This window comes from Xyrauchen texanus, chromosome 38 (genome assembly GCF_025860055.1).
Source record: "Xyrauchen texanus isolate HMW12.3.18 chromosome 38, RBS_HiC_50CHRs, whole genome shotgun sequence".
In the NCBI taxonomy this organism is placed as follows: Eukaryota; Metazoa; Chordata; class Actinopteri; order Cypriniformes; family Catostomidae; genus Xyrauchen; species Xyrauchen texanus.
The window spans coordinates 4,443,261-4,456,051 of NC_068313.1; the positions used below are offsets into that span (position 1 = coordinate 4,443,261).

Here is a 12,791-nt window from a genome sequence, read left to right on the forward strand (position 1 = left end):
AAATGCATGTTATTGATCTTTTTGTGAACGATTCATCCATGCATATATAGATATATATATATATATATATATATATATATATATATATATATATATATATATATATATATATGTTTTTTTTACCTCATAATCTTTAATCAAAAGGTAATAACTCGATCTTCCAGTGCAACGACAGACTTTTCTCTGGTGACATATGCAGGACTTCTCCAATCATTTAGTCCCCTTGAACTCTGCCCCTTACTTATAAATACCACAACCTTGTGTAGAGTTGAATGAAGCATCAATTGCATGTTGTTGAAGATGACAAGGTGTATTTTCATCTGTTTCCCTTCAAAACTATCATTCCATAACCCAAACTTCCTTGGTTATGGGTCTGTTGACTTGAATTTGCATTTTGAATGAGGAGGTATAACGCCGAATTCACGGATGTGTTCGAGACATATCATGCCTGAATTGATCACTAATGAATATAGTGCTTTGGGTGCCTCTGGAGTTTTGAATGCAGTTATCTTGGGATGCAGAGCACGAGTGAGTGTTTTGTTCCCCTTCATATTTAGTATATTGTGATTTAAAAAGTTAAAATATGGTTGTCTTTTTCTCACTCGTTTTTCAACTTCTACAGCGTCTTTGTAAGCAAAGACTGTGATGTGCTTGTGCGTTTATGTTGTCAGTTTGATCATAAATGTGTTGAGATCGCTGCTCAATTTATGGTCGATAACCGGCTCTGACACGAGCTGCATGGTGGTAGGGGTGCTTGCCTGAACTCGCATTCAGAACTGCCTCCATTTAGTTATGCAACGCCCATATTTTTACAATTCAATCAACAATCAATGGATAAACTAAAATCCCCGACCCACATATTTTTGTTGTTCAATAAGCTGTTTTGCTTGGAAATACGTAACAATAAAGAAGTCAGTCGCATCTTCCGTTTCATTCCGACTTGAATAATTAATTTTTTCACATCAGTCTACATTCCCATACCTCATAATGACAAAGTAAAAAACAGATTTTTTATAACTTTGCAAATTTATTAAAAAGAAAAAAACTAAAATATCACATTGACATAAGTATTCAGACCCTTTGCTATGACCTTTGAAATTAAGCTCAGGTGCATCCCAGTTCTTTTGATCATCTTTGAGATGTTTCTACACTTTGATTGAAGTCACAGTTGAAAATGCATATCAGAGCAAAAACCAATCCATGAGGTCAAATGAACTGCCTGCAGAGCTCAGAGACAGAATTGCATCGATGCACAGATCTGGGAAGGCTACAAAAAATTTGGGCTGCATTGAAGGTTCCCAAGAGCACAGTGGCCTCCATAATTCTTAAATTGAAGAAGTTTGGAACAACCAGGATTCTTCCTAGATCTGGCTGCCTGGCCAAACGGAGTAATCGGAGGAAAAGGGCCTTGGTAAGACATGTAACCAAGAACCCGATGGTCACTCTGGTTGAGCTCCAGAGATTATATGTGGAGATGGGAGAAACTTGCAGAAGGACATGACAACCATCACTGCTACACTCCACCGATCTGGGCTTTATGGACGATCAGTGCAATACAAAAAAGCACCTAAAGGACTCACAGAAAATGAGAAACAAGATTCTCTGGTCTGATGAAACGAAGATTGAACTATTTGGCCTCAATTCCAAGCATCATGTCTGGAGGAAACCAGTCACTGCTCATCACTTGCACAGTACCATCCCAGTTGTGAAGCATGGTGGTGGTAGCATCATGCTGTGGGAGTGTTTTTTGCGGCGGGGACTGGTCAGGGTTGAAGGAAAGCTGTACACAGCAAAATACAGAGATTTCCTTAATGAAAACCTGGTCCTGATCGCTCAAGACCTCAGACTGAGCTGAAGGCTCACCTTCCAAAAGGACAGTGACCCTAAGCACAGCCAAGACCATGCAAGAGTGGCTTGGGTGAATGTCCTTGAGTGGCCCAGCCAGAGCCCAGACTTGAGTCCCTTAAGTCTGGGCTCTTGTTAAGGGTCTGAATACTTATGTCAATGTGATATTATTATTATTATTATTTTTTTAATACATTTGCAAATTTATGAAAAATCTTGTTTTTGCTTTGTTATAATGTGGTAGAAAGTGTAGACTGATGTAAAAAAAATATATATTTCAAGCATTTTAACATGAGGCTGAAAAATGTGAAAAAAAATGTAGGGGTTTGAATACTTTCTGAATGCACTGTATTTGCTATCTGTTATGTTTAGGTTCATGCTTGTCTAATGGGTAAATATAAAATATATCTAAAATCTATACACAAATGTAACTAACCCTTTAATGCTTCATCCTAATAGATCTATTTCATTGAGCATAACATTAACAGCATAAGAGTAAGAGAGAATTCTAATGAGCAGCATGACCTATGACCCCAGTGCAATGTGTATGTTCCTGTAGCTGGCTGAGCGAGCAGTCTTCCACATGAAGCAGCACAGTGTGGTGAGCGGTGGTGCCGTAACCTCATTGTCCTGGCAGCTGGAGGAGGCACAAGTGTTCTGGGTGAAGAAGGAGCAGGCTCTTGCACTTGGGCTCCTCAAACAGATGATCCACAAACTAGAGGATCTGGTGAGTGGAGGAGGGGTGAAGGTGGGACCTGCAGTCCATTAAACAGGTGCAGATTATACTTGATTTACAGCTGAATAATGCAGGATGTGTCTGTGTGAGCAGGTGAGTGTGAATCCTGCTGTTGTACCAGTGTATTCTGAGTGTTTGAGGCTGTGTGGGAACTGGCTGGCTGAATCCTGTCTGGAGAGTCCTGCAGTCATACTGGAGAAATATTTGGAGAGGGTAAAGCTATCACATACTGTATTCCATGAGACATGATAGAAAATAAAATATTTAATATTCTTTTATGTTAGAAGTGACCAGTTTGGTGGTCCTTTGATTTAAATGCCAATTTAATAGAGAAATATAAATAGTGCCTAGGTTTGAATATCTTTACAAAATTCAAATCTTGTTTTGAGGTGTTTTGTGTGATAAGCAGTTATAGAAAATTTATATTTTGGTTTTGTTTGTTATGTTTTGATTTGTAGGATAGGAGGGAATAGAAAATGTTGGATAGTTTTGTTTTTGTTGTGTTATGTTGTGTTTTGTTTTGCCAGATAGTGAAGGAGAACCAGTCAATGTGTCCACAAAGCTACTTTTTTTTTTTACTGTTTAGGATGCACCTCATGGAGTTGGTTGAGAGAATAGATACTGTGCAGAGCTGTAATGTAGCCAAGAAGCTAAAATATAAGCGAGTATTTCAAATGTTTTCTTGATGTGTCTCTGCATAATTACCAAACTATCATTTGTTATTTCATAGTTTTGTAAAATAATAAGGGGTGGAAAATAATAACAATATAGAAATATAGATGTGTCCAAACTTTTGACTGGTAGTGAACCTTGGAGTACCATATCAATACTATGGTTTATGAATATCATAAACATTCAGTACAATTGTAAATTTAAGAGTACCATGAAACTGACACAGTGCTTATTTATAAGGTTTGGAAGTGAGTAACTGAGTGATTGGTTCATGACAGGCTGTGGAGGTCATTGAGGATCACTCTGCTGGTTCAGATGCTAAACTGCAGAGCCAGAAGACCCAGGCTTTCTTCTCCCTGGCCCGTTTCTCTGATGCACAGTACCAGAGCATTGAGAACTACATGAAGTCATCAGAGTTTGAGAATAAACAGGCTCTTCTGGAGAAGGCCAGGGAGGAAGTGGACCTCATGCGGGAGAAAAAAGTTGTCAACAACAGGTCAGCATCAAGACAGTTCTCACAAACTGTTAGGAAGCCAGTGTATTGTTACACGTTTCAGCTGGCTTTTATTCAGAATTTTCCCAACTTTACCCTAACTAGTCTTTGTGAATCTAGTGAATGACTTGTAGGCAACAATGCACAAGGTGGTAATATAGACATTTTGAATTTGTTGATTAGAAAAACAATTCTGTAAGAAGTGTTTTAGAAAGTAACTTTAAAACTAATATTAATGTGATTACTGTGGAATACTATTATTTGTGTATTTTGGCATTGTCTTCAAAAGATTATGGACAGTCACTACAGGCACCACATTGCCATATTACCATAGGTGATCTACAGTTTTTAGAGAGATGGAAAAACATAAATAAAACACTCTAGAAATGATAGACCAGATAGACCTGTTGCATTTTGTTTCCTTTCCAAGAATGTTTTGTTGGGAAAGAGTTGGTTTTGTTCCTGTGCAGATACACAGCATTGTAAGGGGGTTAAAGGAGGACGCGAGAACCGTCTTAACCATATAAATCATATTTAATTAAATAAAAAGACACACACATACAGTGCAGCTGCCCGTAATTCTCTCTCTCGTCTGGCGGTGGCGTGGCCGTTTATATGCCGCTCTCCCCATGCTCACTGGAATTAGAGACAGGTGTTAGACTTACCGCTTTCTCTCTCCGGACAGGCGATTGACCACGCCCCCACTGCCACATATCCCCACCTCCCTATCCAGGCTGGGGTGCCATCCGGCCTGCCTACCACTCCCCTGTTATATTGTCTGCTCTGTCGTTCTTGAGCTTTTTTGCCCCAAAGTGTGGAGTTTTGCTCGAAGATCAAGAATGTATTGAATTTCATTCTTGCCGTCTGAAGGTCACTCCTCCCAAGCTTTGCGGATGACATCAAGCACCCAATGCGGGTGCCGCCCATATAGCAGCTCGAATGGGGAAAACCCAGTGGAGGCTTGCGGGACCTCTCGTACTGCAAATAAAAGGAGATCGAGCCATTTATCCCAATTTCTAGCATCTTCGTGCACAAACTTACGAGTCTTGTTCTAAAGGGTTTTATTAAATCACTCCACCAGGCCATCTGTTTGCGGATGATAAATGCTGGTGCGTATTGACTTGATGCCCAATAATTCGTAAAGCTCGCATAGTGTTTGTGCCCTGATCGGTTTAGAATTTCTTTCCTCCCGGGAGATTATTTTGAAGAGTGCCTCCGCAACACTATGTGATGAGATGTTGCGCACAGGCACTGCTTCTGGATATCGCGTTGCATAGTCCACTAGGACTAATACAAAGTGATGTCCGCATGCTGTCCGCTCTAATGGCACGATGAGGTCAGTGCCAATTATCTCGAAGGGGACCTTGATTAGAGGAAGGTGGTGCAAAGGCGCTTTTGGGGTGGCCGGTAGATTCACCAGCTGACATTCATGGCATGCCGTACACCACCTGCGGACATCGCCACCAATGCCCGGCCAATAAAAATGGGCTATTAAGCAGTATAGAGTTTTCCTTTCCCCTAGGTGACCTGCCATCGGATTATAGTGAGCTGCCTGGAACACCATTTCCCGTCAGCTCCACGGTATTAAAAGCTGGGTTGTATCTTTTGTACAACCGCTTGTTTATAATCGTAAAATAGGGATATGAAAGTGTGACACTCGGCCGGAGTTGTTGACCATCGATCACTCTCACTTGGTCGAAGGCATGCTTAAGGGTTTTGTTTCTCGACTGCTCCCACATCATCTTGACGTGGAGCTGTCGAAGACGGCCCTGGCTCCGCCTCCCCTGCCAGAGCATCGCACAAATCACATCTCATCGCTTTTACGCAGGACCCTTTTACGTATGCGCCCTTACCACTTTCTCCGGATGGGCGCTCGACCACGCCCCCGCTGCCACAAGCATGTTAAATGTGTTTTTATTTCTCTGCAGATACACAGTGAAGGTCCAGAGGGAGCTAGAGCTGGACGACAGGGCTCTGGCCAACCTGCAGGGCGACCGCAACCGCTTCCTTCTCAAAGCCGTGGAAAACTACATCCAGTGCCTGGAGCTAGGAGAGGAACATGACACCTGGGTCTTCAGACTGGCCTCCCTCTGGCTGGAGAACGCAGACGTCAAAACCGTCAATGACTTGATGAGTGTAAGAAGATGACATCTCCCAAAGTCTAATTGGCAATTTCACAAAATCCCCTTTCACTTTCATTATATGGAAAAGAAGGGCAAGGATATTGTTAAAAAAGTTTCTCCTTTTATTTTCCACGGAAGAAAAAATCAAGTGGGTTTGAAAGTAAATGATGACAGAATTTCACTTTTCAGTGAACTATTCCTTTAAAACGTTGCTGCTAGCTTTCATCAAAAACATTTTAAATGGGGGCCTGGGTAGCTCAGCAAGTAAAGACGCTGACTACCACCTCTGGAGGTCGTGAGTTAGAATCCCAGGGCTTGCTGAGTGACTCCAGCCAGGTCCCATAAGCAACCAAATTGGCCCAGTTGCTAGGGAGGGTATTGTCACATGTGGTAACCTCCTCGTGGTCGCTATAATGTGGTTCGGTCTCGGTGGGGTGCGTGGTGAGTTGTGCATGTATGCAGTGGTGGATGGCATGAAGCCTCCACACATGCTATGTCTCTGTGGAAATGCGCTCAACAAGCCACATGATAAGATGCACAGACGTGGAGGCAACTGAGATTCGTCCTCCACCACCTGGATCGAGGTGAGTCACTACTCCACCACGAGGACTTGGAGTGCATTGGGAATTGGGAATACCAATTTGGGGAGAAAAGGGGAAAATAAAAAATATTTTTATTTCCATTAGGAAGAGGGCAAGAATGGCAGATAGGTTAGGAGGATAGGTCTCTGCGGAAACAATAATGGGCTTCTCCCAATCTTTGTGTGTTTTTAAACCGGGATGAGCGTTTTCCACTATCCAGTGAAAGTATCACAATGTAGTAGGAAAATTATATAAAGCAGTTGAAAAACACCCATCCTGGTTTGATAATGCCCATTGATTTGAAAACAACCAATTTTGTTCTGCAAAGATGCCAGCCTCAATTTTAGGCTTTCATTGTGAGCTTTTGTGGGTAACAATTAAAATATTCAGCGTTTTATTTGCTTGTTGGTGTGTGTTGGTGTTAGAGTGGTGTAAAGAAAATCCCTTCGTACAAGTTCTTGCCCCTGATGTACCAGTTGGCTGCTCGAATGGGCACTAAAGTCTCCAGCTCCATCACCTCACAAGACACAGGTTTCCATCATGTTCTCAATGAGGTAACTTTCAGCTGCTTTTGTTTTCAAATATTGAATTGTGAATTCACAAGTGCAATCTATCATTGACTCACTAAACTAAAATATGTTCTGTCATCAGCTGATCTGTCAATCATCTCTTGACCACCCCCACCACACTCTGTTCATCATCTTGGCCCTGGTCAACGCCAACAAGGATGAGAGTTTCTCTCGCAGTCGCTTATCCAAGAGCAGTGCACGCCAACCTTCACCTCTGGACTTGGTACTTTTTTAGTCCATGACCAAGTACACACATGGCAGTGTAACAATTCTGATTCTGGTCCTTTTTAACGATCCTGATCCCTCAATGTTTCTGTTAACAATTCTTAATTTTGCGGAAAATATTTGGAAATAAGAAATATATTTTAATGCATTTTCCAAATGATGAGGTCATTTAATATTTCAGAATTTCGAATGTTCTGAATTATTTATTTATTGTCTAATATATTCATGCATATTTTAATTATTTGTTAAGTCTTGAGTCTATTTCTGCAATGTCCTAGAAGTTTTACATGTCTTGTGATAATGCCTAATGGCAAAGAGTTTGTATAGATAGAAAAATATAAAAGGTTGAGGTTTAAATGTGTTATTCTGTAGGAGCGTGCTGAGGTCGCTCGCAAGATCGTTGACGTGGTCAGTAAAAAGAGAGGCAAGATGATCCAGGGCATTGAGATGCTGTGTAATGCCTACATCACTTTAGCATACATGGATGCCAGCCGCCATAAAACTGAGAAGAGTGAGTAAATGTCTCCAGGTCATGTCTAGAAGGTAACCCTCTCATGTCAAATATTTCACGCATACGTGTTCCTGTTGATGCTTTCGCTGCTCGTCTTTCAATTTATTAATGATGGAGATCATGAAATACATAAAGGAGTCATGTCATGAGGAATCAAATGTTCCTTGATATTTTGAAATATAAGAGGTATTTCTACTATAAAAACATATAGTAAATTTCAGATATCAAAACTTAATCCCCAATACAATAAAAGCATTTATTGAAACCAAGCTGCCAAAACGCCGCCTCCTCTACATCTGTATTTTAGTGATGTCACAAAGGGTACTCATTAATTAATGGCCGCCTCTACAGCAACAAAATCAACACCTACTTATTTAGCTACAGTGAGGAAAATAAGTATTTGAACACCCTGCTATTTTGCAAGTTCTCCCACTTGGAAATCATGGAGGGGTCTGAAATTGTCATCGTAGGTGCATGTCCACTGTGAGAGACATAATCTAAAAAAAAAAATCCAGAAATCACAATGTATGATTTTTTAACTATTTATTTGTATGATACAGCTGCAAATAAGTATTTGAACACCTGTCTATCAGCTAGAATTCTGACCCTCAAAGACCTGTTAGTCTGCCTTTAAAATGTCCACCTCCACTCCATTTATTATCCTAAATTAGATGCACCTGTTTGAGGTCGTTAGCTGCATAAAGACACCTGTCCACCCCATACAATCAGTAAGAATCCAACTACTAACATGGCCAAGACCAAAGAGCTGTCCAAAGACACTAGAGACAAAATTGTACACCTCCACAAGGCTGGAAAGGGCTACGGGGAAATTGCCAAGCAGCTTGGTGAAAAAAGGTCCACTGTTGGAGCAATCATTAGAAAATGGAAGAAGCTAAACATGACTGTCAATCTCCCTCGGACTGGGGCTCCATGCAAGATCTCACCTCGTGGGGTCTCAATGATCCTAAGAAAGGTGAGAAATCAGCCCAGAACTACACGGGAGGAGCTGGTCAATGACCTGAAAAGAGCTGGGACCACCGTTTCCAAGGTTACTGTTGGTAATACACTAAGACGTCATGGTTTGAAATCATGCATGGCACGGAAGGTTCCCCTGCTTAAACCAGCACATGTCAAGGCCCGTCTTAAGTTTGCCAATGACCATTAGGATGATCCAGAGGAGTCATGGGAGAAAGTCATGTGGTCAGATGAGACCAAAATAGAACTTTTTGGTCATAATTCCACTAACCGTGTTTGGAGGAAGAAGAATGATGAGTACCATCCCAAGAACACCATCCCTACTGTGAAGCATGGGGGCGGTAGCATCATGCTTTGGGGGTGTTTTTCTGCACATGGGACAGGGCTGACTGCACTGTATTAAGGAGAGGATGACCGGGGCCATGTATTGCGAGATTTTGGGGAACAACCTCCTTCCCTCAGTTAGAGCATTGAAGATGGGTCGAGGCTGGGTCTTCCAACATGACAATGACCCGAAGCACACAGCCAGGATAACCAAGAAGTGGCTCTGTAAGAAGCATATCAAGGTTCTGGCGTGGCCTAGCCAGTCTCCAGACCTAAACCCAATAGAGAATCTTTGGAGGGAGCACAAACTCCGTGTTTCTCAGCGACAGCCCAGAAACCTGACTGATCTAGAGAAGATCTGTGTGGAGGAGTGGGCCAAAATCCCTCCTGCAGTGTGTGCAAACGTTTGACCTCTGTAATTGCAAACAAAGGCTACTGTACCAAATATTAACATTGATTTTCTCAGGTGTTCAAATACTTATTTGCAGCTGTATCATACAAATAAATAGTTAAAAAATCATACATTGTGATTTCTGGATTTTTTTTTTTAGATTATGTCTCTCACAGTGGACATGCACCTACGATGACAATTTCAGACCCCTCCATGATTTCCAAGTGGGAGAACTTGCAAAATAGCAGGGTGTTCAAATACTTATTTTCCTCACTGTACATTATTGAACCTTTGGCCCCGCCCACTGGCCCTGGGACTCAGTTTGTAAGAGAGTGAGAGAGCAGGATATAGGCCTACAGCTCTGCCTCTTATTGTTTTTTGCATAAACTGCTCAACAAACTGTTATTTCTTCCATCTATGCTATTTTTTAATTGTTGGTGTATGTAAACACACTAGATGGACCTCTTTGACCGATTTGATGCATTTCCGGTGATGTGCATTTTAGTGCATGACTAGACTGGAAACTGGATGTGTGCATCTTCAGAGTGCTTTGAACTATGTGCGTAATGTGGATATGTCATCTGCGTATTTCAGCGTGGATTGCATGTTTTGTTGACTGCTATCAGCTTGGATGCTTGTGAACCAGTCATAAAACGATTCAAACTTTGCTAAGGAATTGTCATTGAAGGATGTGGGGCAGTTAAAAACACAATTGGACCTGATCAAAAACATAAGTAACAGTTCCATTTATGAATCTATAAAATGTTATGACTATTTGATAATGTGTGTGTTAACATTTGTGCTTGAGATAAACAGTTTAACTTGTATTCGGATGCAGTGTGTTGGATGTGCGTTATGTGAAATCCCTCAAATGTAGTTTTATAATATTGTGGGGTTGTTGATTCTCTGCCGATTCAGTTTCAGATATGGCTGTATTTGATCGGGCTGCACAATGTTAGCCAATCAGAACAGTGAATGTTTACATTGAAGTTTAAAAGAGTAGCTGAGGCCAAAACCGAGCGTTTAGACAGAGGGCCAGGGTGGAAAAGTATCATATATTACTAAATTATGACTGTTTTGGTAAAAAAAAAAATCACTAAAACATTATCAGTGGACAAAATGATAAAACTATAAAAAAAGTGCATTCCATGAGCCCACTAGATTCTCTTAAAGTAAGTCATGCTGAGTTGATGAATGCATTTGTGTGTAGCTCTGTATCATGTTCAGTTATTTTTGTTGTGTTGTTTGCACAACTGGTAATGTTAATCCTGTTCAGTTGCAGTAATGCTCGATCTAAGTTATATCCTATTTTTGCCTAAAGCTGTCTCCACACTAGCAGACTTAGAACAACTGGATATGTGTGGGGGGTGTCACACTTAGTGACTGTTTTCACTGATCTTGCCCTTCTAGTCAGTGAGCCTGTCACACTTACAGATTAAAAACAGAGGGAAGGTGTAATGACTGCCTTTGACTTTTCTCAATACTTCACTGTCATGCCCCATTTTCACAGCCAATAAACCTGAAGCTTTTGAATACACAGGTATTTTTCAATATTACTCCAAGAGTCTGCAGCATCTGCTATGATTGGTTGTTTGTTAAAGACATGTCCTATTGAGAAGGTGTAACTGGCCCTGCTCGACCCGCTCCAAACGGGATTAGAACCAGCGTCGCCGGCATGGGATGCGGGCACGCTAATAAGGCTAAAGGCTACAGCCTCTAGATTCAGTCGCTGGTATGCCTTTTTGAGGCCAGGGGAGTGAGGTTTACACAAACCACACAGCTATCATGTACCAGCTGGCTCACTATACACGCATAGCAAAAATAAATTGCATCCTTTTCTATTGTCACATTGGGCAAAAAATCTGGACAATAAACATGTGTCATTTGGTAGAAAGAGAACTATTCAAAAGTATATTAAAGCACCATGATTTAAAATGAAACAAAAGTACAAACTTGTAAGGTATGGATATTTATACAATGTTATAAAAGACTACAATATATTTAAACATATAAAGCGTATGTTTATATTATATAAAAAAATATAAGACCCAAGTATTAAATGTTAAGGGCAGGTTTAGTACGGTCATGAAAATCATGGAAAAGTCATGGAACTTAGAAATTGTGTTTTTCAGGCCTGGAAATGTCATGGAAAAACTAATTAAGAAAATATTTTCAGCAGTAAATCTCAACAATTCTTCAAGAAACCCAAATAAGCGCTACTCAGAGCCCACGTGGAGCAGCAGTACACAAAATGCGATGCTGGGTAAACTAAGTAGTTTATGAACAGGCGTAGCACCGTGCGGTGGCGCATTTGGCACTTCGTTAATGCTAGAGAAGTTCGCTCAAATTCATATGGATAGTGCATAATTATAGGAATTTGTAAATGTAATATTTACATTTATATTTTTAACATATTAAGGATTGTAATGTTTGTATGTAATAACTCACCATGTTAATTAAGATATGGTGATGTTTGATAACTGGAGCAAGCTGATTTAAGGGCTTTCCCGCTAAAGGTGTCTGCTTCAGGTCTATTTCTCTCAATTTGTTTTCCATTCAAATCTGTAATAATTAACAGTCATCATTGTATGTGAAACTGATGCAAATGCCTATATATATATATATATATATACAGTAGCCTTTAGATTTTGAAAAGTTCTAGGCTGGTTGTATGTGAGGCTTTAAAATATGTGACAAACTGCGTCCTGTATTGATTTAATATTAAATGCAATTCTGTTCCCTTCAGTACTGAGCTATTCCATACCTATAATGACGGTTTATATTTTGAAGAACAGACAAAAGAAAAGACGTAGATGTGTGTGTCATATCCACTGTTTGTTGATCACTTCTCACAGTATGAACATTTGAAGAATTTCTCTGTGTCAGTTGTCTGAAAACAGTCTGAAAGAATGTTGTCTTAATTGTGAGCGCTGCAAATAATCTCAGACCATCTCGGGAGGTGCTCGGAGTTGAATTAAGGTTAAATCCAGTGGTTAACATTTTACTGTACATGCATAGCCTACATACTGGTGTATTTTCCTCTTTGTTTGTATAGGAAAAAGGTGTCTTGTAAAAAAGTAGAAGTGAGCATTAAAAAGCTGACAGAGAGACATTCAAAAGATGAGGTGAGAGGAAAAGACAAGGCAAAAACAATGTGTTCACAGCAAAATAATAATAATAAAATTAAATAAAAATACATACAAGTTTTGTGAGTTATTACAAAGCAAATGCTGTGCCCTTTCTTTAGTAGTATTGTATAAGGTGTATGTTTTGAGCTATACACAATGCTACATTTTTTTTTTTAAACAAATGCGTTGAAACTAGAGCTGTCAAATGATGATTTTAT

General features: G+C 40.3%; 1 protein-coding gene across 1 annotated transcript in view; it reads left to right on the plus strand.

Moving 5' to 3' along the window:
* The window catches only part of atm (ATM serine/threonine kinase), a 117,069-nt gene that overhangs the window by 86,992 nt on the left and 17,286 nt on the right, over window positions 1-12,791 (plus strand). Inside the window, exons 47-53 of the mRNA XM_052110090.1 lie at window positions 2,405-2,572; window positions 2,675-2,794; window positions 3,532-3,749; window positions 5,675-5,882; window positions 6,876-7,004; window positions 7,102-7,242; window positions 7,617-7,755. Coding sequence (XP_051966050.1) covers window positions 2,405-2,572; window positions 2,675-2,794; window positions 3,532-3,749; window positions 5,675-5,882; window positions 6,876-7,004; window positions 7,102-7,242; window positions 7,617-7,755 — 1,123 coding nt within the window. The remainder of the gene's footprint in view (window positions 1-2,404; window positions 2,573-2,674; window positions 2,795-3,531; window positions 3,750-5,674; window positions 5,883-6,875; window positions 7,005-7,101; window positions 7,243-7,616; window positions 7,756-12,791) is intronic.